The sequence below is a fragment of the Polypterus senegalus genome, chromosome 14, assembly GCF_016835505.1.
Source record: "Polypterus senegalus isolate Bchr_013 chromosome 14, ASM1683550v1, whole genome shotgun sequence".
NCBI classification, from domain to species: Eukaryota; Metazoa; Chordata; class Cladistia; order Polypteriformes; family Polypteridae; genus Polypterus; species Polypterus senegalus.
In genome coordinates, this window is record NC_053167.1 from 126,009,720 (window position 1) to 126,036,677 (window position 26,958).

The 26,958-nt window shown below is 36.9% G+C and overlaps 1 protein-coding gene across 1 annotated transcript in view; it reads right to left on the minus strand.

The window, feature by feature from the left end:
* Positions 1 to 4,308: 4,308 nt before the first annotated feature.
* Positions 4,309 to 26,958, minus strand: part of uhmk1 (U2AF homology motif (UHM) kinase 1) — a 53,477-nt gene continuing 30,827 nt past the window's right edge. The window contains exons 5-8 of the mRNA XM_039735423.1: positions 22,711 to 22,787; positions 9,071 to 9,169; positions 8,724 to 8,812; positions 4,309 to 6,347 (exon numbers count right to left, since the gene is read on the minus strand). Of these exons, the coding sequence (XP_039591357.1) occupies positions 6,201 to 6,347; positions 8,724 to 8,812; positions 9,071 to 9,169; positions 22,711 to 22,787 (412 nt within the window). The 3' untranslated portion in view covers positions 4,309 to 6,200. The remainder of the gene's footprint in view (positions 6,348 to 8,723; positions 8,813 to 9,070; positions 9,170 to 22,710; positions 22,788 to 26,958) is intronic.

The following is a 26,958-nucleotide window of genomic DNA, read 5'->3' on the forward strand; positions in this document are numbered from 1 at the left end:
AACCATGTGCGTGAAGAGGATAAACACACACACAAAAAGAACTTCTTGTCATTCCTTTTATTTGATTTGTCAAAAGAAATATATGGCTGTTGCAGAGATGTTTAACTTATTGCTATGTAAATTGTTTTTCATGAAGAACTCTCAATGTTCTTTGTCTATAAAAGGCAAAAAAAGCTCATCTCAATAGAGCAAATAATGGAAAAAAAAATACAGCAGCGTGATGATCGTTTAGAAGCAAAGTCTAAAAAGTATAAGACAATCCAAATCTACATTAAAACAGATCTATCCCTGCCATCACTCTTTCAAATACAGTATATGTATTGGACCATTAATGAGACAGTAAGCTACTGCTTCTTTTTGATGTCAAGTACCTTAAGATCAAGATTGTCAATCTTAAAAAAACAACAAACAAAAGGAAAGACTTCTTCCATTCCATGATGACATTCAGTTCATTTTCTGAAATGCAGAGTACCAGAGATGCTATAAATATTGTCAAACCTGGAGAGTTCAGATTGTGCTAACATTCATATTAGATGAAACCAGTTGCTTGTTTGCTACAGGAATGCCATCACTCCTCCAGGCTAAACAGAAATGTTTTCTAAACCTGCCAACAAAATATGCTCTGCTCAAACTGAAAATTTATCAGACTGTATATTATCAGTTTAAACTAAAATAAACAAACCACATGAACATTATTGATTGGGGAGTTAAAAAAGGTATCCGGTGGCATTCTACAGGCTGAAGAAGCAGATAAATTAAATGTCAGCTTTCAAAGGCTCTTGAAGGAGACAGCAGCTTAAAACGCACACCATCAACAGAATACTAATGGCTTTACACTGCATGCCCACAAGAAAGAACATTGGCCTGAATAAATCATAACTTTCCATGTTTCAAAGTTCAAATCAGAGAATAGCACAGTCAGAAAAACATGCTGCTTAACGAAGATGGAGAACATTTTCTAAGGCAAAGCAAAATTCTAGCCAAATACCCACTTAAGGACTGCTACAAAGAGAAAATTACCTAGGCCTGTGGTCATCTGCTGCTAAATTAATTAGTAGTGCACAATACAGGGTGCAAGATTTTAAATCACTGTAAACACAAAAACAATGGGTGCCCATCTGGGTCTAAAACCTTGTCAGATGGCACATGCAAAGTTAAGATGAACAGGCTGTCACAGCTTGAAATGAATAAACATAATTTCCCCCCTTCTGTGAGTGTGGGTGTTGTGCGTAGGTGAGTTCTGTGATGATCTGCCATCCTGTCAGAGGGCTACATCTTGCCTTGAACACCATACTATTGGATCCCACGGTCCTGAACTGGTTAACTAAAAGGGCTTGAGAATGTTATGTTTACCATTTTAAAGTCAGCTTATTGCACATGCTTTTGAAATTGCATTCAAGTGTCATTTTAATGGTCACTTGCCCGTTGGTGAGTGACCAATACATCTGAACTATTTCTAAACAAACACATGGAAATCACTGATGTTTAATAAATTTAATTTTTAATAAATTGTACCTCCATTAATAGGCTCCCTGCACTCGTAATGATATTACAAAATAATGCAAATCTTTTTTTATATATATTTTCATACTAAGTATCTCATGGTCCTCAAAGTTACAAATAAGCAGTCATTAACTTTTAATGGGTATATTTCTCTCACCATCATTGAACTTAGACTAGGAAATATTTACCAGCAAGTTCACTACCTAAATGCTTATGAAATGATGGAATGTAAAACTGAGTATTTTCCACATCATGTAAACTTAAAGTGGTGGAAATACAAATGGATTTTTAAAAAAAAACAGTAATTTTTGATATTGCACTACTGTATCACTGCTCAGTGGGACAACTGATGACCACATTTCTTCAACCTTAAACATATGCCTGCCATATGCTAATATATATATATATATATATATATATATATATATATATATATATATATATACACAGTATTTGTGTAAACACATGCAAATATACCAATTTAAGTTACATTTATATCAGGAGTTAACAGATCAGCATGTAACAATTAGGTTTTGTTAGGCTACAAGGAAAAAAAATCCCATGGCTTTATCCTCACTTTCCCCCGAGCAAAGCTAGTGTCACAGTATTTATTGTGCCTTGTGCAATAGCATTTACACTATACGTCCCAACACGGTCAGTGTCATGTAGGAGAACCTAATACGACACCTAAAAACCACATACATGTGTCATTAAAATAATCACAAAAAAGCACACACTCCCTATAAAAAAAAATCTGAAGGGGGAACCAACTTTCCAAACCCTAAAATACAGGTCTAGCCATGCCACTGCTTCTTAGAATTGACAAGGATGTACTGTATACATTGAGACTTTTCACAGTACAATATTCAGTTTATTATTTTTAGAAAACGAGAAACGTTTTAATCAAGTTTTGTTCCATATGTAATGAGATTTACAGTAGAACCTCTGGTCACGAATGTTTTCAAACACGTACAAATCGGGTTACGATCAAAAAGTTAACCAAAATTTTGCATCTGTTGACGACCACCCGCTCGGGTGGCAAATAAAAACATTGGCCTGCCAGTTTCCCTTCCAGTTCGTATGTGCCAATGATTTCCCATTTTCCGTTTCCTATTTTCTCCGTCAGAACTCAAGTCATGCAAGGTTAGTTTTCTTGGCTGTTTAGGGTTAGTTTTTGTATAAATTAAGGATTTTTCAAACTTTATTTTTTTTTACCCTGAGCTTAAAACTCATAAAAAAAATGTTTACAGCAAGCGGTTTGCAAGAGTCTTGTACGAACAGTTCGTAAGGGTCTATCGCGAACTCTTGCAATGTTAGTTTTTTCTGTTGTTTAAGGTTTTCTCAGTGCTATTCAATCTTTTTACATTTAGTTTACTATTACACTGTGCATTCTATGGTATAATTAATTATTTTTGTGCGTAAAAGTCTTAACATACAGTTCGTACGGTCTGGAACAGATTAAGCTTATTTACATAAAATCTTATGGGGAAATTACATTCGGGTCGTGACCAAATCGGGTTACGTCCAGAGTTTTGGAATGAATTATGGTCGTGACCAGAGGTACCACTGTATTTTGAAAATTTTGCTGTCGTTTTCTGTCCTCCATGATTATCACACCTTACTTTATTCTTTGTTACTTAGTATTGCCTAATCTTATTTTTATATTTTTCTTTCTTTGTTTTGTAAAGAACTTTGTGTTACATCTTTTGTATGAAAATGTGCAATTTAAATAAATGTTGTTGTTGCCATGATCCTTTCTATGGCTGAGTATCTGTATACAGCAAGGCCTGTATTCAAGGTCAGGAATGCTTTATAATTTGTTATCGTTCTCTATCATTTTAATTATTCATGCAACAATATTGAAGGATAGGCTTTACAAACCGATCCTTAATTATAACATTAGACAGTACCATTAACATCACAATGTGTATCATAGTGCAATCTAGAATTTGACAATTGGTTTAATCCTAATGTTCATGTGAGATTTCCCATTGGATGCTGAATAAAGAAAAGGTGTATTATATCAAGACTTATTGGGAAACACAGCCCTTAAAGTAAAGAAATGGACTGTGACGAGCTGCAAGACATGCAAAGGCCAACAGGAAAGAATCAAAAGGTAATAAAAGGTGCGACTATCTCTAGTTAAAGAGGTTAAAAACAATGAGGAAAGAGACAAAAAGACTTCGAAAATAACATTCACACTATGAATTTCAAAGTGTTACTCATTCATACTTAATGGCTCCAAACACAAGGTTCAAAGGATTTATAGGATATTCAGAGATTCAGGCAATCAACATTACAGATACATGGTGCTTTCTTGTGCACTGTTTTAATTATGAATGCATTTTGTGCTTTACTTTTTTATTCATGTTTAACAGTTTTGAAAAGGTAAGCTACACATTTTCCTCTGTTTGAAAAAACACTTTCAAACTTTGATTTTGCCGAATGAATGTATCACGCTGTTTTCTGAGTTCACTTTTTCAATTAGCTGATGGAAAAATAGAAAAGAGGAAAGAAACAATAGCTGGGACTGCCAGTTCATTGCTGGGCACACTCCTACATATTTGCTTAACAGGCCAAATTCCATTGACCAGTTAACATTACTTCTCTTGATCATTGTTCAGGTGATGGAATAAACAGGAATATCTTGAGAAAAGAGCTACTTCTACAAAATGGAGAACATTCAAATTTCACAGACTGTGAAGGAGCTGCATTAACATCTGAACAATGACAAGTAACTTGCACAATTCATCCTGAGGGGTGGAGGCGACAGCGGACAGTAAGGTCTCAAAAATAAAACGGGACAACATTCATGAATGTCTGTATTTCAAGTTCACGGCTCTTTACAAAGTTAAAAAATATGTTAAAACATTTAGTGCACAGTATGAATTATACTAAAGCTGTTAGCAAAATGCTAGGACAGTCAGCAGTGCCATATAAACAAAACAATATTTGCTAACAATCCTTATTTGCCAACTGTAGGCCACTTTTTACACACAAACTTTAAAATATTGTTAAAATGCTACGGTCAAACCAACACATGTAAATTCCAAGTCAACAGACAAACAATCGGATTTTAAAATATATGCAGTAGTTTTTAGATTTTTGGAATTTGTCCAATTTCATTACACTTTGGACAAACAGGAAACAGCTACAAAGTGTACCACCATTAAGCAATCTAAATTTAAGTGGTGCTTAGCAAAAATGTAAAGTTAAAACAAGATTTCTGCTAAATGTAAACAGTACAGAATGTTAAATATTATGTTAGAAACAGAAATATTTGCTGCTTTTAGCCAGAGAAACCAAGTATTTTGAAAACTTCGTTCTTAATCGCAAGTTCTTTAAACGGCAGGAGTCTCTGGATGAATTGTATAGACAATGTGCATATAATTAAAAGTACACCTATTTGGTCATTAAGCTGTAGTATTGTTAATATCTTTGGATTACACTGTCATGCTAATGCTTTGAAATTTTTATTTTAATTTTTAACCTAAAATCAAAATGGCTATTATCCCTACAGCAATATTCTAAAATGAGATACTGTGATATGACTAGACTACATAAACAAAGAACTGGAAAAGGCCACTATTCGTGGATCACATTAAAATGTACAGTGCATACAATTTAATGTGATCTACAAATGCGTACAACCAATTACATTCTTAGGACGCAGTGGAAATTGTTTTGTTAACATCTGCTTCTTTCAACTTTAACTTTTACAATCATTTGGTCCTTTTTTTTTTAATATGTTTTGCAATGTAAATTACAGCATGTACTTATAAAATCACCTTTACCAAAAACGTCTCTCTGCTCATGCTTAAAAGTGACAATTTTTTTTTTTTTTAGTAAAATACATTTTTTGCCAATAAAGAACATTAAAAATACTAACTCTATTTCACGAATGATCAATTGCTGAAAATACAACTGCTCCTGTTCACAAGCTCATAATAGTGCATACTGTACATACATGTCTAAACACACACACACAGTTGTTTGTACATTACTGGCAAATTGCTGCCAGAGCCAATAAGTTGTATATAGATTCTCCTTCGTATCAGTGATTGCATTATTTCTGTATATATAACCTTATATATTATTGTGTATGTAACCCAATTCCTCATTATGCCAATTACTTTTTTCTGAATCTACTGACTACAAGGCAACAGAAAGTCATATTACGAACTATAATTTAAAACTGCTACAAAATTCTCAGTGCCAGCACGATTCTAGAGAACCAATGAGAATAAATAGGATGAACATTAACTTTTTCAACTAAGAATCCACAGGATTAAAATTCAGTTTTTCAAGTTGATCTCCAAAGTACCTGGGTACATATGTGCTAATAAAGGAAGTTTGTTAATAAGAAAAAGAAAAAAATGATACACCCTGCTGAAAATTATGACCTGCCAACAACAATAAGCTTCTGCCTGCTTCATCTACCTGAGGAGACAACCCTGAATGTTTGTTTAATTTTCTTATGAAAAAGTAAACTGGACACACATGATTAAAGACTGATGGCTCTCTTTGGCTTTTATCTAAGGGGTGGTAAATTTCTTACCTATTCATATTCTCATAACATTTCCAAATATGAAAACATTTAGATATTTAGCAGTGGTTTTAGGAATATAAAGGTTTTGGTGAGAGCCTCTTTCCATAATACAAAAGCAAAACGATCCCAATCAACTTAAGGAATTTACTCAAAGCACGGTTTTATACAAGTATCCTCTCTTATAGGCACTCAAAGGATAGAATGTGGCTACAACAAACTTCCCATCAAATGTTCTTCCAGTTAGCATCTTCTGGGCTTCTTTGGAGTTACCTGCACTTGCATACTCAACAAAAACCTGCAACACAGGAAGTTTTTTTATGAAATTTACTGTTAAAAAAAGCAAGTCAATAAATTCAAATACTTCTCAATAATTTTTTTTTCAATTACAACATGAAGATGAAAACAGGAACAGTGTCAAGATGTAATGTTAACCCTTGGCATGAGACAATGAACTTAAGACTCAATACAATTCATATTGCACTGCAGGCTTCAGTAAATCACTCAATATGAAATGTTCATATAAGAAAGGTACTGTTTATGTTTACTGTTAATTACACTTTCATGAAACAAAATAATGAAAAATAAATTCAAATTAGTGTGCAAATACTCAAGTTTTAATATATGTTTTTGAAAGGTTTTACTTTTTTTTTTTTTTACAAATAATTTTAAATATTAACATAAAATATTTGCACTGCACTGACATATGATGTGTTGTATTTTAATTAGGGCATGCAAGTAAGAATTTCACTGTACTCTGTACACATGACAATACTCTATTCTCTTATATAATACGCTACCGTGTTTGTCTGTCCAGGATTTTAAATCAAATGTAGCTTGCAAACCATTTGACTTATTGACCTGAAATTTGGTACACACATATTACGTGAACTCTACTGTCCATTTCGGGGTGATGATTTTTATTACTCTTTTAATTTTTACTTTATTTTATTGTAGAATCAACTCTCAGCAGCAGGGCAGCCGTGCGGCGCATGCGTACGACTAAATCATTCTTCAGGCAGATTGAATACTTAAGTGCCAGCTTTTAAGTAAAAAATTAAGAAAAATGTATTAAGTGATTGCAACACAAAAACTGACTTAATCAGTTTCAACGCAAAAAAATGCTGACGGAAGAAGAGGGTCATTGGGGTGGAGAAAAGAAGAGCTGTTCCAGAAGCAGCCAGCGCATCAACCTCTGAGCAAACGAATGCTAAATGTACAGAGAAAGAGGATGAAAACTAGGAATGTTTAAGTCAAGTGTACTCACTGCATGTTATCGTGCAGGGCGCCGTTACTGGTGTGTGTGTATATATATATATATATATATATATATATATATATATATATATTTACTGTATATATCTCAAATACCACTAACTCACTCATCACAAAATCTGCTGAACCAAGAGGACTTGGGACTTGAAATTCAGAATGTAGGTTACACTTGGCCTATAGGTACTCGCTAAGAAACGGTTTTAAAAATTTCGTGATCCAAGCACGTTCTATCTGTATGTATGTCTGTCTGTCTGTTTTTCACAAGAGAATTACTTAATGGATTTAGATCTGGTTGTTTACTATAATTTGCTTGAATTTCCCTGTTGATTTTGCGACTTCCCTCATCGCGCTAAGTACCATAGTTCACTTGCGGTACTGATGTATTTATGCAAATCCAACAGAGTGGCTGTGGGCCAAGAGCAGGGCCTTCCTCGTTCACTCGCCAGCTTCTGTTCGAGTTAGTGTACGTCTCACCAAGTGTTGGGAGTGCACCTTGCCTTCGCTTAGCTAACAATACCTGTTTGTTCAACAGACATTATCATCTAGAGTTTGTTAAGGAATAACATTTTACGTTTTTGAGAGAGAGATCGATCAGAGCTATGTGTGTTTTAGAGGGTAGCTGTTGATTGCCATAGATATCACAGCCATGTGCTTTTCTCCCTACGCGGAGAATGCTTTCCCGTCAGAGCTGAACACAATCAGATATAGTGCCGTCTATTGATTTTGAAAGTATGTTCTGTTTCATTACTATGTGGGCAAAATCACGGGGTACAGCTAGTGAGTCTATAAACCTATTACATAAAGTTAATTGTTCCACCACTGGCTGGCCTTCTCTTTCCTGCCTGAATGCCTTGCTGACCCATTAGCTCTGGGTCCTGACTAGATCTACGGAGAACTAAAAAAAATTAAAACGTCAACAATCTGAATGAAGTTCAAACTTTTGTGCTCTGCAAATATCTGCTGTACACATTGGGTACAAACATTTGACTTGACCAGAAAAGTGAGCCTTGGGGATTTGGCAGTTTCCTATCTCTACCAATCTACAGGACTGCTATTAAGAGCAAAACTACATCCACTGCTGTATGAGTCCTGCATGCCTCTTTCTGAATCAGAGAAATGTGTATTGATGCCTTGAGCAGTCATTCTCACATCCGCTGCTTGTTAAAGCTGCAGTAACTGCAGCTTACTGCTTCTAGTAGTGTCTCAGTATATCATGAGAGCTTATCCAATGAAATGAAAAGTTTATAATTGAGTACCCCAATAAAGTTTGATTTAAAAAAAAAAAAAAAGTCTGTGGATGCAGTGGTATATTTATAATACAATACTTGTTCAAGGATGTGACTCACTAAATTAAGTGTGTGGGTGAAATATTTAACCTGCAGTCCCAGCCCACTTTTACCTGGCCTTTGCCTGGGTTTTCCTTTGGGACTAAGAGAGAAACCACAACTCCATACTTCTTGCACTCTTCTTTCATGTCTTCAACAACATCTAAAACAAGAAAAGGAATAAAAGATAATGGAAAAGTTAACTTTGCTACTAGGGGTCTCTTTCTGATTACAGGACTAAAACGAGAAGTGGAAAGCTAATGAAATAAGGGAGATATGCTAAAAGAATATGCTAATGAAATTAAACTGACTGAAAACCTGTAGCTATAAACCTACATACTCCCTATCGTTGTAGCAGCAACTTGTGATAAAAAATTTGCCTGTATATTCATGAAATGTATCCATACAGATAAATACTAACCTTCATACTCTTCTTCAGTCTGAAGATGGCGCTCATCAATTACATTTAACAACCTCAAAACAGGTGAGGGAAGCATAACCAAATCTTCAATATGTGGTGCTTGAAAAGAAATTTAAAAAAATATATATAAAGCAGAAATCCATTATGCATTCTTAAACCTACTCAGCTTTACAGTTAACACAACATCATGTCATGAAAAGGCAGGAGTTTAGGGAATCTGGAAGGGTAAACTAAAGAGGTTAGATCAGAATGCTAGACTGGGAATTGTAAAAAGGCTGAGTATTTAACATTAACACAATCACAACTGGCAAAAGAAGCATACTAATTTAAACAAGCTTTGTCATTTTATCCCAAAAATAATAGCATGCCAGTCTTTTAGTAATTTAATATGCTAGTCAAGAGACTTTATTCTTTTATATCAACTTGCTCTATAAACTAACATCATCTGTTAAGTACAAGTGTCAATGTTAATTAGAAAGAATAAAATTAATAATAAAAATAATGCATACAAAGTATTTTTTGGCAGCTCCTGAGAACCACTTTTTAAAATGTTCTTAAATATACATCTTCAAACAGCAATTTACCTCAACATATACAGTAAGCAATTGCCAGAACATCGGGGAAATGAAAGTCTATGATGAGGTCTACATTTTTAAATAAACACTGACCTCTAGAGGCATACAATGGTAAAGCTTTTATTTTGTGATCTCTTTGTTAACACTGGGCTAGAAAATTGAAACCTTCATAAGCATTTTAAGAAAGGAAGGCATTTTGAAAAGAAAAGAAATTATGCTTGAACAACATAACCTGCCATGGAAAGTTACACTTAAGAAATATAAAAATTTGTTTTCTCTTCCTTTACTTCATGATTTGCTGGTAGTATTTGATCTACTACTAATGACAAGTATATATAACACATACAAAAATTTTATACCTACATAAAATAAATAGCAATAAACATCTATGATGGGTCTATGCTGGCCTCATATATTTATTAAATATCACCTGCTGGAATTGATTTTTCAAATATCCAGTCATCTCAAAGGAAGAATACAAGTTATGCAATGGCTAAGGTTTTCTACTTTTAACTCTACATACAGAATGCTCCTTTTGCTGTTCTAACATCAAATTCTTCCACTTTTCAGCAGCTAAATAGAAAATAAGCAAAAGTTACCCAACTTTATATTATATTGAATCAATATGTGCATAAATCGTTATTTATTTACTAATCATAATGCAGTATTTGTACGGTAAATTTTCCAATCATTTCAAAAGCTCTGACACAAAATTCATTCTAAATGTTTCTGTTAAGGGAGTAGCCATACCGCCTGCAATTCACAACAGGCAATCCACCTGAAGCTAAGCTTGATTGGGCCCGGCCAGTATTAGAATGGGAGACCAACCAGGGAAAATGTGGTTCCTGCTGGAAGGCGTGTTGGTGAGGCCATCTGAGGGTGATTACTCTGTGGTCTGTATGTGGATCCCAATGTCCCAGTGAAGTGATGGGGAGGCTGCGACGAAAAAAAAAATGGTGTCGTCTTTCAGATAAAATGTAAAACTAAGACCCTGACTCTCTGTGGTTATAAAAGATCCCTGAGCATCTTTCAAAGAGAGAAGGATGTACCTTGATGTACGGGCTAAATTACACACCACAGCCTGGTCATTCTGGCCCCCTTATGATCCCCCATCTCTTATTGGCTAACTATCTATCACAACCCTTCACCACCTAATAGCTAATGTTGGGTGAGCGTACTGGCACAAGAATTGGCTGCTATCGCATCATTCCAGGTGGCTGGTGCAAATTGGTGGTTGTTGAAGCGACTCTCCATTGTCTGCGTAAAGCATGCTGAATAGTTACAAATATATATATATATTATATATATATATATATATATATATATATATATATAATTTTTCATTATTAAGGTGTGGCTAGTACAGTGTTATAGTGATAGCTGCCTCATGACAAATAGACAGGGGATTACATCCAGGGTGTTCCCTTTGTAGAGTTAGCATGTTAACCACATTTCTGCGTAGGTTTCCTCTGGGTGTTAAGGATTATACCACACAGTCCAAAGACATGCAGGTGAGGTGAACTGTCATTGTTAAAATGGCCTCTGTGTGTGTATTCACTCTGCAGTGGACTAGTGCCTTGTTCAGGTGTCATTCCTGCCTTGCGCTTTTATTCTTGCTAGGATACTTTCCAGCTTTCCCATGACCCTGGATAGGAAGGTTAGGAAGAAGGATGGATGTTTTTGTTAAATTGGCATAAAGTTTACAACCAGTATTTCACCAAATTTATTAAGAACTGACAGCGTGCTTCAGTTTTGAATGCTGGAAGATATTTTAAACTAAATGATGCAATAAAGGTTTCTGAAATAATATGGGACTAATAAACCACCAGCAATGTAGCTGCAACACTGGATTATGTTTTTATAGATGTTGTACTTTTTGTGAAGAATTCTGGGTCCAATCACATGTACTTCCTTTTTCAAACAGGGTCTACTCTGGATTCTCCAATCTTCTCCCCAAAAAAGTGCAGATAATGTTAAATGGGAACTCTAAACTGGCCCTGTGATATACTGACAAACTATCCAAAGAGATTATTGCACCTGTACTTCAGGGAAAAAAGACAAATAAATAAGTCAAGGTGTGTTATTTGCAGGATCAGAAATAGTTTAGATTTTAGTTCAAATTATTTTTTTAGGACTGAGATAAACATTATAATCCCCTACATGTTCACCATTCATTTATTGCCTTCTTCATCAATGCTATGTAATTTACAGCTTCATATACAAAGTCTCTTTGGGGGAGAATGAAATGTCATTACCTAAAATAAGTAATAAGTTGTTAATTATTAATGACATTTGTTCTCATATTATTCAAATAGGATTGTGGGATGTGATGAATGCTAAATCAATTAAATGGCAAATCTAATGTGAATTTTAAAATGTCAGCAGATGCTTGAAGCTGAATGAAATCTAGTTATGTAAATGATACACACAATTAACTTTTGTTGGTAGATTATTGACTGCTCCCAAATTTCAGTTTATTCAATAATGCACCTATGTATGTGAACATTTTATGACAAAGTCACAACTTATTTGTGATGGAGACCCGAAATAGAATGGATACATGTATGTTTGCAAGATCAAGAAATCTAAAAGCTATCAGAATCAGTTGACAAAAACCAGGACTTATGGCGGAGTGATGGCAATGTTGCTAAGGATCTGCACTGGGATCAGGAAGATTGATGGTTCAAATCCTATTACTGCATGGGATTGGGGGATCCTACCTTGATGGCGCCCCTTAAGCAAGGCCCTTAATTTGAAAAAAAATTGCTCCGGGGTGCTATACAATGGCAGACCCTGCATGCTGACCTCCAAAGGTCACAAGAAAAGATCATTATCCCCCCAAATCATATCAAATCAAGACAAAAAAATCATGCTGTGAACTGTTGCTGCATATACAGATGAGGCCAAACGTTTACATAATACCTAGACTAAAGACAAATACCTAGTAAATCAGGACATCAACTTTATTACCATAGTTGGTAATGTCAACATAATAGCTATGAGACAGATTTATTGCAGCCTTTATTTACAATACCAGATTTTCAGTGGGTCAAAAGTTTACATACACCAATGTCTGTTTAGACAGCCTGAAATATTATAGGAATTGACATAATGACTTCCAGAAGCCTCTAATTGGCAAGTCTTAATTGGTTTAGTACACCTGTTTTTGCATTTTAGTGCCTGCCTTTACAGCCAATGCCTTGGTGAATTTAGAAAAAATCCAAGAAACTCGGAAAGCAAATTGTGAACCTCGACAAGTTACTCCTCGGGAACAATTTCCAAATAACTGAAGGCACAACAGGCTTCGGGTGGCACGGTGGCGCAGTGGGTAGCACTGCTGCCTTGCAGTTAGGAGACCCGTGTTCGCTTCCCAGGTCCTCCCTGCGTGGAGTTTGCATGTTCTGCCCGTGTCTGCGTGGGTTTCCTCCGGGCGCTTCGGTTTCCTCCCACAGTCCAAAGACATACCGTTTAGGTGGATTGGCGATTCTAAATTGGCCCTAGTGTGTGCTTGGTGTGTTTGTGTGTGTCCTGCGGTGGGTTGGCACCCTGCCCAGGATTGGTTCCTGCCTTGTGCCCTGTGTTGGCTGGGACTGGCTCCAGCAGACCCATGTGACCCTGTAGTTAGGATTCAGCGGGTTGGAAAATGGATGGATGGACAACAGGCTTCTGTGGAAACAATTATATGCAAAAACAAATATCTAGGGACCAAACTGACACTGTACCATTCAGGAAGGAGTCAGAAATTCATTTCAGGAATGAAAGAAATTTGTTGAGAAAAGTTCAACTGAGCCCTAAGACAACTAATGAACTGTCGAAGGAGTTACAGGAAGCATCAGAAACCAAAGTATCTACATCCCCCATTAAAAGAGGCCTTCATTGCCATGACCTGTACAGCTGTAATGCAAGAAGTAATCCCTACTCCGCAAAAAAAAAAAAAAAAAAAAAAGACTGAAGTTTGCAGATGATTACCAGAACAAAGACCTGGGGCCTCATGTATAACGCCGTGCATAGAATTCACACTAAAACATGGCGATCGGACAAAACCAGAAATGTGCGTACACACAAAAAAATCCAGATGCAAAAGTTGCGTATGCCAACTTCCAAGTTCTTCTAATACATAAATCCCGGTCACTGTGAAATGTAACGCACATGCATGCTCCTGCCGCCCCACCCCGACTCCTCCCAGAATTATGCCTCTTTGAATATACAAATATAAATAGTCCCTTAAGTTCAGTGATCTGTGAAATGAGAATGGCAAAATCACAGCAAAAATAGAAGAAATTCAGCGAATACCTAGTGGAGGTAAGGGAAGCTGTACTTTTTGTTGGTGTTAGCAGTGGTATAAACAACAGAAGGAAGTTGATCAACTGAAGGAAAAACTCGAAGGTTCAAGTTCAGAAAGTTCACAGTGCCCGAAATAGAAAAGAAGTGGTCAGATATCAGGGTCATTGTGAAAAGGCAAGTCGTAGCCCACCATCTGAGTGTCATACGGAAGCATATTAGGTCCAGAGGAAAGAAAAAAAAAAATAGGGACACAATGAAAAAAGAAGATCGAAATGTCAACTTTAATCTCAAAATTTCCACTTTAGTCACGTAGTGTATTTTGTCATTAAAGTAAAATTCATCTTAAAATCGATTAATTTAGCAGTTTCTCAAATCCAACTGTAACTAAAATAGCATGTTAAATGTGTTGCATTCTGTGTGTTCCTCTCTGTGCTCTATGTGTATGAATCACTACGTGCTTCTTAAATGGGCTTTCTCTTATGCTGACAGGACACAGAATCCATTACATTCATGATATTACAGCTCTCTGAACAACTTAAATACTAAGATGTACACTTGATATTTCATGATGATAGGAATTTAAGCATGTATAAAACATGGGGACACGCGCCCCGCCCAGAGATTGTTCCTGCTTCCCGCAAGATCCTTGCTGAGCCATGAGTGACCCTCAATGAAATAATTTATTGCAGCAGTACTGTCTCTTTCAAATGTACTAACCCCTAATTCCTGCCCTTCCTTTTCTTTCTCCAAGTAACCAATCGCCGCACAATCAGTCCTTTAATAAATGTCAAGCCACCTGTAAGCTTGATTCTTACACACTTTTAAGGAACAGTGAAATATCTTTGTAGTACATGTTTAATAATTTCATCCATCTATCCATCCATGGTCGTACCAGTCCCAGGAAGTATACAGCGTGAGGCAGGAACTATCCCTGAACGGGGTGCCAGCTCATCACTACCTCTGTCTACCATGTCCACACATTTAATTATTAATGGTATAAATTGTTTAAATGAAGTTAAAAATGTATCTGTATAATGTAATATACATACTTTACTGCATTTCTTCTTAAAAATGATATCAAGAGCTCCAAGATAGAAATTGGAAATCTAAATTGACTGCCAGTCATCATCATCATCTGTAAATACATGCTCTCGTCTATTGAATTGAATTCCTTTATTGTTATTGTATGGTACAATGAGATTCAATATGCCTATCCTCCATACACTTATTTTCCTATAAAATGATAAAACAACAACAATAATAATACAATATGAAAGCATAAGTAGCTCAGGTTGTGCAATATTATAGCTGAGGTGATTGTACTTGATTGTACTTATAAGTACAAACAGTTCTACCAGGAGCACTTGATGGACTGGTTGTGTCCGTTTATAGCTCTTGGGATGAAACTCTTTCTGAACCATGAGGTCCCTACAGGAAAGGCTCTGAAGCATTTGCCGTAAGGGAGAAGTGCAAATAGACTGTGCCCATGGCTGAGGCAGCGTGTGCTAGAAGCTGTATCCCGTTAATTATCTCGGCTTTTGACACAATCTGCCATAGAACTTTCCCATCAGCTACTGTAGAGCTGTGATTCCACACTCAGATACAGTGGGTTAAAATTGTGCAGTGGTGCACTGAAAGTAACAACACTAAAGCAGCTATGATTTTTGGAATAGTTTGGCCAATCCGTGCACCATTATATGGTTGCCTTAAACTAATAAACGACATACAGTTAATTTCAGTGTATTTGATAAATCTGCATCAGGGGTGTGAATCTAAAAAATAAAGGAAAACCACACAGGAACAGTAGCACTGCTTTAAAAACTGGGTGCAGCCAGTTTACAAAAATGAGCCAAAAACGCGTGTACGCAATGGATTAAGCTGGCGTAAGAATGTGCGTGGCTTTATGACAAGTTCAGTTTTTATACATTGCAATGTGAGTGTGGAAACAGGCGTACGCAGCATTATACATGAGCCCCCTGAACTTTTGGAGGTGTGGTTTTTGGTCAAAATGAAACTAAAATGGAACTTTTTCGTCATAATAATCATTGCTAGGTGTGGAGGAAGAATGGTGAGGCATTTGTCTCAAAGAACACTATCCTAACTGTGAAAGCATGGGAAGGTGGCAAGAAAGGTCCAAGGCACTTGATAAAATTATGAAGGAGTATTGTCAAGAAATACTGAAGCAACACCTCATGACATCAGTGAGAAAGTTCAAATTTGGGTTGCAAATTTGACATGCAGAAGAATATGGATGGCAGGAAGTCCTCCAAATTTTTTAACAAAATAACAATAAAATAGCAGCACTTCTTAAACTTTTTTTTTCTCTCACGACCCAATTTTGCCTTGATTGGTGTCCTCTAGACCTGGAATTGCCATTGACCGTCATCCCGATTGCCCCTTGGAGAATCACCTTCGACAATCATCCTGGGGAAGGTTGATTCCCCTTTGAGAATCGCCACCAGAGGTCACTGCAGAGTAATGTCGATTACTTAAAATGCCCGTGACAACCAATCGTGAAATAATTTGCAAGCTATATGTGACCCACTCCCATTAAATACAATGGTGAATCGGGACTATGAGCAGCCCAAAACCAGACCATAAAGACAAGGTGAAAGGACTTAAATCACCAGGCCTGATCTAAACTGCAGAGAAAATGTGTGGGCTGAACTGTAAAAGCGTGTCCAAGTGAGGGCCACTGAGTGGGCAAAAACCCCTGCCACATATTGTGAGAAGGTTGTGGAAGGCTACCCTAAGCATTGGATTCATTAAGCAATTAAAAGGTAAAGCCACCAAATACCAAAACAGTGTAAGTAAAGTTTTGACATAATGAAAATCTGACATATTAATATAAAAATAAATCTTTCTCTTAACTATTACTTTGACATGACCACTTTTAGAAATAAAGTAGGTCCCATAATGGTCCTAACAAAGGGAATGTATGAAACATTTGAGTTTGAAAATCTTAAGCCAAGGTAAATTTAACCTTTTGGCTTCAACTGTAGATAATTCATGCAAATTTACTTCAGGATGCTTCAAAGACTTTGCAAAATGGTGAAAAATAATATACAAGTCACACAGTAACAAAATAATATTAACTGCTCATATAAAGCTACATATACTATTTTACAGCTGAAATGAGGGATTAATCAAATTCATTATTAATTCTTCAGTTAAGGGTTTGTAGCATTTTTTCATAGCAAGCTACTCATTTTCTTTGCAACTGAAAAGCATGACACTGTTACTTAGTAACAGGATTGGCTATTGCAATGCGTTATTCAGAGTTTTCAAACTGTTCCATATGCAGCTTACAGTTAATTCAAAAAAGTTGCTGCAATAATAACAAGAACAAACATAACACTCCTGATTTTAAGTTATTACAATTACTTCTAGTTAAGCTTAGGACTGATTTCAAAATCCTCCTTTTTAAATATTCAGCCTTAAATGGCCAAGGCCCCGGTTACCTATTATAACTAAAGTGTGCATTAAGATCTCAAGTTTCCGGACTGCTGAAGATTACTAAGATTAACAAAATAATAGTGGGAGTCTGAGCTTTCAGCTACATACAGTGGTGTGAAAAACTATTTGCCCCCTTCCTGATTTCTTATTCTTTTGCATGTTTGTCACACAAAATGTTTCTGATCATCAAACACATTTAACCATTAGTCAAATATAACACAAGTTAACACAAAATGCAGTTTTTAAATGATGGTTTTTATTATTTAGGGAGAAAAAAAATCCAAACCTACATGGCCCTGTTTGAAAAAGTAATTGCCCCCTGAACACAATAACTGGTTGGGCCACCCTTAGCAGCAATAACTGCAATCAAGCGTTTGCGATAACTTGCAATGAGTCTTTTACAGCGCTCTGGAGGAATTTTGGCCCACTCATCTTTGCAGAATTGTTGTAATTCAGCTTTATTTGAGGGTTTTCTAGCATGAACTGCCTTTTTAAGGTCATGCCATAGCATCTCAATTGGATTCAGGTCAGGACTTTGACTAGGCCACTCCAAAGTCTTCATTTTGTTTTTCTTCAGCCATTCAGAGGTGGATTTGCTGGTGTGTTTTGGGTCATTGTCCTGTTGCAGCACCCAAGATCGCTTCAGCTTGAGTTGACGAACAGATGGCCAGACATTCTCCTTCAGGATTTTTTGGTAGACAGTAGAATTCATGGTTCCATCTATCACAGCAAGCCTTCCATGTCCTGAAGCAGCAAAACAACCCCAGACCATCACACTACCACCACCATATTTTACTGTTGGTATGATGTTCTTTTTCTGAAATGCTGTGTTCCTTTTACGCCAGATGTAACGGACATTTGCCTTCCAAAAGTTCAATTTTGTCTCATCAGTCCACAAGGTATTTTCCCAAAAGTCTTGGCAATCATTCAGATGTTTCTTAGCAAAATTGAGACGAGCCCTAATGTTCTTTTTGCTTAACAGTGGTTTTGCGTCTTGGAAATCTGCCATGCAGGCCGTTTTTGCCCAGTCTCTTTCTTATGGTGGAGTCGTGAACACTAACCTTAATTGAGGCAAGCGAGGCCTGCAGTTCTTTAGACGTTGTCCTGGGGTCTTTTGTGACTTCTCAGATGAGTCGTCTCTGCGCTCTTGGGGTAATTTTGGTCGGCCGGCCACTCCTGGGAAGGTTCACCACTGTTCCATGTTTTTGCCATTTGTGGATAATGGCTCTCACTGTGGTACGCTGGAGTCCCAAAGCTTTAGAAATGGCTTTATAACCTTTACCAGACTGATAGATCTCAATTACTTCTGTTCTCATTTGTTCCTGAATTTCTTTGGATCTTGGCATGATGTCTAGCTTTTGATGTGCTTTTGGTCTACTTCTCTGTGTCAGGCAGCTCCTATTGAAGTGATTTCTTGATTGAAACAGGTGTGGCAGTAATCAGGCCTGGGGGTGGCTACGGAAATTGAACTCAGGTGTAATACACCACAGTTAGGTTATTTTTTTTAACAAGGGGGCAATTACTTTTTCACACAGGGCCATGTAGGCTTGGATTTTTTTTCTCCCTAAATAATAAAACCATCATTTAAAAACTGCATTTTGTGTTTACTTGTGTTATATTTGACTAATGGTTAAATGTGTTTGATGATCAGAAACATTTTGTGCGACAAACATGCAAAAGAATAAGAAATCAGGAAGGGGGCAAATAGTTTTTCACACCACTGTAACTCAAAGCTGTGGAACAATCTGCCTGCTTGTATGAGATGTGCCTTTTGATCTCAGGTTTTAAATCCGGGATGAATACTCGTTACTTAAATCTAGCATTCCCTGATTAGAGCTGTTGACTAGTTGTGCATTGTTTTTTCAGTCATTTCTACAAATATGTAAGTATTAGAATAATCCTCTATTCTGTTTTTCTTCTTGTTACTGTGGTGTGACACTTGGTGCCACTAATCTACTTCTAAGCTGTTTTTGTGGCTATGGCAAAGGCACCCGAGATACTGAGAGCCTTGGAAACAAAGGGAAGAAAGATTCCATCATCAGATTAGACAGCCTAGCACAGACTTGTGCTGAAGAATGCCCATGACAGAGTTGGAAGCCAGTTGGCTGTGGTCTCCGGGAGTTTGTTTTTTGTTTTTGTATTTCAAACGGACAGTAAATCAAACCTGAGGTTTAAGTTATACTATTTTTAGGGTCAATTCACTTAATAATTTTGGAACTTCTATCTTTTACTGTGTGTTTAGACAAAAATTAATTTGTATGCATTTTGTAATCTGTAATGTTATAACTGTATATCACCTGAGAAACTGTTACAACACTTGGACGCATGCTTACTGTAGAGCATGGGTCTCGAACTCCGGCCCTGGAGGGACACAGTGGCTGCAGGTTTTCATTCTAACCATCTTCTTTATTAGTGACCAGCTTTTTGCTGCTAATTATTTTATTTTTCCTTTGTTTTAACAAACTTGACTCCAGCCCCTTAATTGTCTCTTTTTCCTTAACTAGCAGCCAAACAATAATGAGACATAAAATGAGCCGCCACATGACCAGCTCACCTGTGCCAATCACACAATATCTGAAAATAAAGAAACATGATGGTCTCGGTAAGGCTAATCTTTCAGGTCACCAAAACATTTTGTCAGTGTTCTTAGAAAAAACAGAAAACAGTTTTGGAAATGTCTGCTGTGGCAGAATGAGAGCAGCAACAAGCAATGGAATTAAATAATGGGTTTAATTAACAGCAAGAATCAACTTCTCATTAAGAGATTGGTTGGAGTTTTTTGTTTGTTTGTTTGTTTGTTTTTAATTTTACTGTAATCATTGCATACAAATAGACCAATTTTTACAAAAAATAGGATTGAAAACAAATCAACCCCCATCCTGAGAAAGAGTGCATGGCCAATGGAGTAAAATTTAAAGCTTGTAAAAATACATAAATTGATGAGTTTAACAGGTGAATAAAGATGAATGAAGTAGTAAAAGAAATGGGAAGAGAATTACTTCCTCCGTGCTTTAACAGCTTATTCTAAATATTATTGATTAGATCCTGTCAGGTTTTGAAAAAGTTCTGTTCAGATCCTCTAACTGAGAATTAGATTTTTTCCAATTTCAAATAATATAAAACATCAGTTACCCACTGACTTAAAAGAGGAGAGTTAGGATTCTTCCAGTTTAGCTAAATAAGTCTGCGTGCCAATAGTGTAGTGAAGGCAATCACAGTTTGTTTGTCCTTCTCTGCTTTAAGCCCATCTGGAAGAACACCAAACACAGCTGTTAACGGGTTAAGAGGGATTGTGACACCAAGGCTGTCTGAAAGGCACTTACAATTTTTGTCCAGAATGATGTTAATTTGGTGCAGGCCCAAAACATGGGACCCAGTGAGGCTGGGACTTGACTGCAGTGTCCGCAGGTTCGATCTTGCCCTGGAAACATTTTGGATAGTTTTAAGCGAGACAGATGTGCTCGATATACAATTTGAGTTGAATAATTGTATGCTTTGCAGGTTCGGGCAGGTTCTGTTTAACAAAGTTTCTAATTTGAAGATAGTGAAAGAAATATGTTGCTGGAAAGTTAAATTTGGAATGTAGATAGATGGATACTGTATTAATCCCAAGGGGAAATTCACATAATTGTTTATAGGATGCAAAGATGTTGTCTACAGTTAGGTCCATAAATATTTGGACAGAGACAACTTTTATCTAATTTTGGTTCTGTACATTACCATAATACTAGGTTGTTGTACCGTGTTAGCCATTACGAATGTAGAGAAAAGCAAAGCAAAATGACACCTTTTATTGGCAACTAAAAAGATTACAATATGCAAGCTTTCGAGGCAACTCAGGCCCCTTCTTCAGGCAGATTACATCTTGCCTGAAGGGGCCTGAGTTGCCTCGAAAGCTTGCATATTGTAATCTTTTTAGTTAGCCAATAAAAGGTGTCATTTTGCTTGGCTTTTCTCTACATTACCATAATGAATTTTAAATGAAACAACTCAGATGCAGTTGAAGTGCAGACTTTCAGCTTTAATTCAGTGGGTTGAACAAAAAGATTGCATAAAAATGTGAGGCAACTAAAGCATTTTTTAATACTACATTGGTTCCATATTCTGAGTGAGTGAAGCACAAGTGGGTTATTAGTATATTGGTGATAACTTACATTTGTTGGGGCACAAAGCAGAGAATATAAAGTAGTACTGCAGGATTTTATTTCTATTGCGGACCAAGCCCGTGTATGTTCATCTATTTGTGTCCAGGTTTTTATAACTTGTATGTTTGCTGCCCAGTAATACAAATGAAAGTTAGGCAGGTCGCTCTTTGGATGCATGGATGTTCTGAGTTCCAAATAAATGAGGTTATGGTTGAATCTATTTGCTTAAAAAATGATTTTGGACACTGGAATGTTTTGAAATAAAAAGAGAAGCTTAGGAAGGATATTCATCTTAACAAAGTTAATTCTTCCAACTAGAATGCGATGATGCAAGTCTTGCTTAATTTTTTCCACACAGACGGCGAACTTTTGCTGATAAAGAGCTTTTTGTTTACCTGTGATACTTACCCATAGGTATTTAAACTGATCTGCAATGATAAAAGGGAAGTTGTCCAATCTATTATTGTATGCTTGAGAATTCACTGGAAGGAGTACACTTTTATTCAAATTAATTCTGAGAGATCCTTTGAAATTCTGTAAGTGTTGTTAAGATTGCAGGCACAGTATTTTGTGGGTCTGATATATACAGTACCATATCATCTGCATATAGAGACATTTTCAGTTCTCTGATAATCCCCTTTATCTCATAAGCATTTCGATATTGAACTGCCAGTGTTTCAATGGCAATTGCAAATAGCAGTGGTGACAAGGGGCATCCTTGTCTGGTACCACATTTTAGTTGGTTGGAGTTTGAAATCCCAGTTTAGCTGGTCATCGGTTGGCTACTTTCACGTCTCATTTCTGTTTGGCTCATTTAATGAAGAAAAGAATAAATTCAGAGAACTGAATCCTTAAAAACAGGGCTATTAAAATGAAGGGAAAAGAAGTTAATTAGCAGTGAAAACTTACTTATCACAGAGTAGGAAAAGAGTTAGAATGAAAACCTGCAGCCACTACGGCCGTCCAGGCCTGGAGTTTGACACCCCTGGTGTACAGCATTATACAAAACTAAACCAGACTGAACAGAATAGTGACCAGCACTGCATGTGGAAATTGTACATCTATCTCATAGTGTCTGCATGTGTTTACTTCATAAACCACAATCTTTCAACATTCCAAAGAAAAGCATCTTACAGAAACAGAGCATTAAACAAAGAACATTGATATTCAATGTACTTACCAAAAGGAATGCTAAAAAATGGACTACACAAGGCATTTTCAGCAGTAATTCTTTGTGCTCGATGACTCTGAAGCATGCTTTATATTAAAATAAAATAAAAAAAGGGTTATTTTAAAGTTAACTGGCCAACAATTTCACTTCAAAATTCAAGGACTTAGAAGATTACATTAAAACGTTTTGTGCTCTCAACATCTTGTTAAATGATAAACTTCAAAACAGTGTTATTTGCTAAATTACTACTTCTCTTTAGAGAAAACAAAAGCAGCTATAGAAAAAATTAATTAGCAGTTCTCTTTCTGATTTGCATGTGCTGTTTAAAAAACAATGCGATTCTTCTTTCATGGCTTACTTTTGTAACAGAGTTCTTTTAAAAATTATATATCACTCCTTTATTTTGAACTTCTGTATTTCAGTGCACAGTTAATCAGTGTTTGAAGTAGATGTGTACAACCCCCCCACCATTAATTCTGAACTTCGCAGGATTCTATGCCAATTCGAGAATACATCAGTTAGTTAGTTAAAGGTAGTTATTTTCTTACATATTCTCTGTGGATTTGGCACACAATAGATAAAGGTAATGCTAATCTTAAAACTGCAAGGTGCAGGACTTGGTGTTCCATCAGAGGTTTGAAAATAAAAGGATGGGATGACAGAAAACTTAAATAAAAATTTTAGATGGATCAGAACAGCATTCCTGACAGATCACCACACTTCAAACACTGTTTTAACTATCACCAAGGTAATTAAGGAATCCAGTCTATAACACATAAATTCTAAAAGGAAGGAATGCAAAATTCACTTTCTATATCATAGCATGCAGAGCTAATTATCCTTATGAACTGAGAACAGAAGATGCAAGACCCTTCTGCTGAAAAATAATAATCCACTCCCTAATTTCCATGTGAAAAACAGCACCAGAAATATGCGATAAAATTAGTATTTCCAGATCTATTTTGTTGTCACACAACTGCCTTGGCTTAGGATGTTTTTAAGCTTTTCCTCCATGCCCTATACCCTCTATTGTAAAGCAGCAGAGCAGGCGATAGATCGATAGATAGATTTAATTAATCCCAAGGGGAAATTCACATTTATTTTATTTATTAATTTATAGAAAATAATTAACTTTAGAACACAATTTCACATGGCAAATGCATATATACTATGTTGGTGAAGAAATAACTTCAAATTGAAAAATACCAGACATATCCTTTAAGTCCATAAAAGTTAGGAGTGTTACTGGAATAAGAGTGGTGCATTGCGAAGATCAAGAAACAAGTATGACACAATATACATGTTGAATGTCCTGCTATAGAAGGAGAATTTCTTTTGAGTGCAGCACTCTATATATACAGTGCATCCGGAAAGTATTCACAGTGCATCACTTTTTCCAATAAATTTGCAAAAACCTCAAGTAAACTTTGTTCACGTTGTCATTAGGGGGTGTTGTGTGTAGAATTCTGAGGAAAAAAATGAATTTAATCCATTTTGGAATAAGGCTGTAACATAACAAAATGTGGAAAAAGTGAGGCGCTGTGAATACTTTCCGGATGCACTGTACCAGAAGGATATTCGGCATAGTTTACCAATTAATTTAATATGCAAAACACTACTTCTATGAATAGATTGACTTGTTTGTAAATGAAATACACCCAAAAATGATAGGTTTGATATGTTATGTTCCATGTTCAATATACTGTACAGTGGTACCTTGAGACACGAGTGCCCCAACGTACGTGTTTTTTGAGATACGAGCCATCACTAAGTCGATTTTTTGCCTTGAGTTACGAGCCAAAATTCAAAATACGAGCCATCAAAGAGCTTGTCGCCACACATTCCGAGGAACTGACAACAGAGCAGTTGACGGAACTACAGACGCAGCAACATATGTAGGTTCTGCAGGAGATCGGTACCGTGGAGGAGGTTATCTCTTAAAGTGAGATAAAGGAAGTGTTTTCAATGTGGGAAAAAGTTTCGAACTTTAAAGAAAAGAAACACCTTGAAAAAGGTACAACTGACCGTGCAGCCGCACTGTTTAATGACACTTGACTAACACTTGACTTTAGTGAAAAGAAACACCCTGAAAAAGTTGCAACTGGTCGTGCAGTGGCGCTATTTAATGACACTTGCCTAACTCATTTCAGAAACATTCTAAAGGGGGGGACTAAACAAAGCTCCTTGGACAGCTTTCTATTGAAATGCCCTGTGAAAGCGTGGCAAAAAAAAAAAAAAAACTAGTGAAGAAGAAAATTAAATTAAGCAAAAGTGAAGTGAAAGAAAAAAACCATTACAATACGCTAATCGGCTTTGCCAACATCTATTTCTTTAGATTCTCTTTTATGTATGTTTATTTTGTTTGTATACAATATTTGTTCATTATAAATACATTTTTCTTATGTTGAAAACATTTAACAAAAAATTGGGGTGGTTTTTTGGAGGCTGGCACGAATTAATCTCATTTCAATTAATTTGAATGGGGAAAATTGATTTGAGATACAAGCATTTTGACTTATGAGCTCGGTCACGGAACGAATTAAATTCGTATCTCAAGGTATCACTGTACTATAGAGTGAATGCTAAGAACAAAATGTAACCTCCTGTTTTCAGGCAGAATGGAGAAACAAAGAATAGTCTTTTCACAGTTTTATAAAAATGTTCACATTTGAAATAAGGGTGTCTATAAAGTCTGTGTGCAATTTAAAATAGTTGTAACTTTGCAAGTATACTTGATAGAAAGAATCTGTAAAAAGGATTAGAAACAAGAAACACTTGCATTTTTTATTGTTCTTGTTAATTTCAACATGTCCATCATCATTACTAATACAAAGGGTAATATTATTCTGTAGTTCTCAGAAAAACATTTTCAAGCTGATTTTCAGTAATAGCAGCAATCACATCAGTTATCCTCGTTTGCAAGTCTTCTAAAGATCAAGGTTTGGCTGAATAATCATTAGTTTTCACATGTCCCCAAAAAAAGAAATTCAAATATTCAAAATTCAAAGAGTCAAATCTGGTGAACGTGGAGGCCAAGAAAATGGTCCACCTTATCCAATCCATCTGTTAGGGAATTTCTCATGTAGAAACTGTCTGACATGCAAAGTGACAAGGAGTACCATCTTGTTGAAACACTGTATTCTCTATCAGTCCTAATTGTTAAAGTTGAGGAATAAAGTAAAAAAAAAAAAGGGGGAACCGGAGGGTGTGTTACAACTACAGAGGGATCACACTCCTCAGCCTCCCTGGAAAGGTCTATTCGGGGGTTCTGGAGAGGAGAGTCCATCGGACAGTCGAACCTCGGATTCAGGAGGAACAGTGCGGTTTTCGTCCTTGTCACGGAACAGTGGACAAGCTCTACACCCTTAGTAGAACCCTGGAGGGTGCATGGGAGTTTGCCCAACTAGTCTACATGTGTTTTGTGGACTTGGAAAAGGCGTTCGACCGTGTCCCTCGGGGAATCCTGTGGGGTGCTCCGGGAGTATGGGGTACCGGACCCCTGATAAGAGCTGTTCGGTCTCTGTACAACCGGTGTCAGAGCTTGGTCCGCATTGCCGGCAGTAAGTCGAGCCCGTTTCCAGTGAGAGTTGGACTCCGCCATGGCTGCCCTTTGTCACCGATTCTGTTCATAACTTTTATGGACAGAATTTCTAGGCGCAGCCAGGGTGTTGAAGGGGTCAGGTTTGGTGGACTCAGGATTGGGTCACAGCCTTTTGCAGAGAATGTTGTCCTTTTTGCTTCATCAGGCCGTGATCTTCAGCTCCCCACTGAGCGGTTTGCAGCGGAGTGTAAAGTGGTTGGGATGGGAATTAGCATCTCCAAATCCGAGACCATGGTCCTCAGCTAGAAAAGGGTGGAGTGCCCTCTCAGGGTGAGATCCTGCCCCAAGTGGAGGAGTTCAAGTATCTCGGGGTCTTGTCCACGAGTGAGGGAAAAATGGAGCGTGAGATCAACAGGTGGATTGGTGCGGCATCCGCAGTGATGCGGGCTCTGCATCGGTCTGTCGTGGTGAAAAAGGAGCTGAGCCGTAAGGAAAATCTCTCAATTTACCGTCGATCTACATTCCTACCCTCACCTATGGTCATGAGCTATGGGTAGTGACCGAAAGAACGAGATCGCGAATACAAGCGGCTGAAATGAGTTTCCTCCACAGGGTGTCTGGGCTTTCCCATAAAGATGGGGTGAGAAGCTCAGTCATCTGGGAGGGGCTCAGAGTAGAGCCGCTGCTCCTCCACATCGAGAGGAGTCAGATGAGGT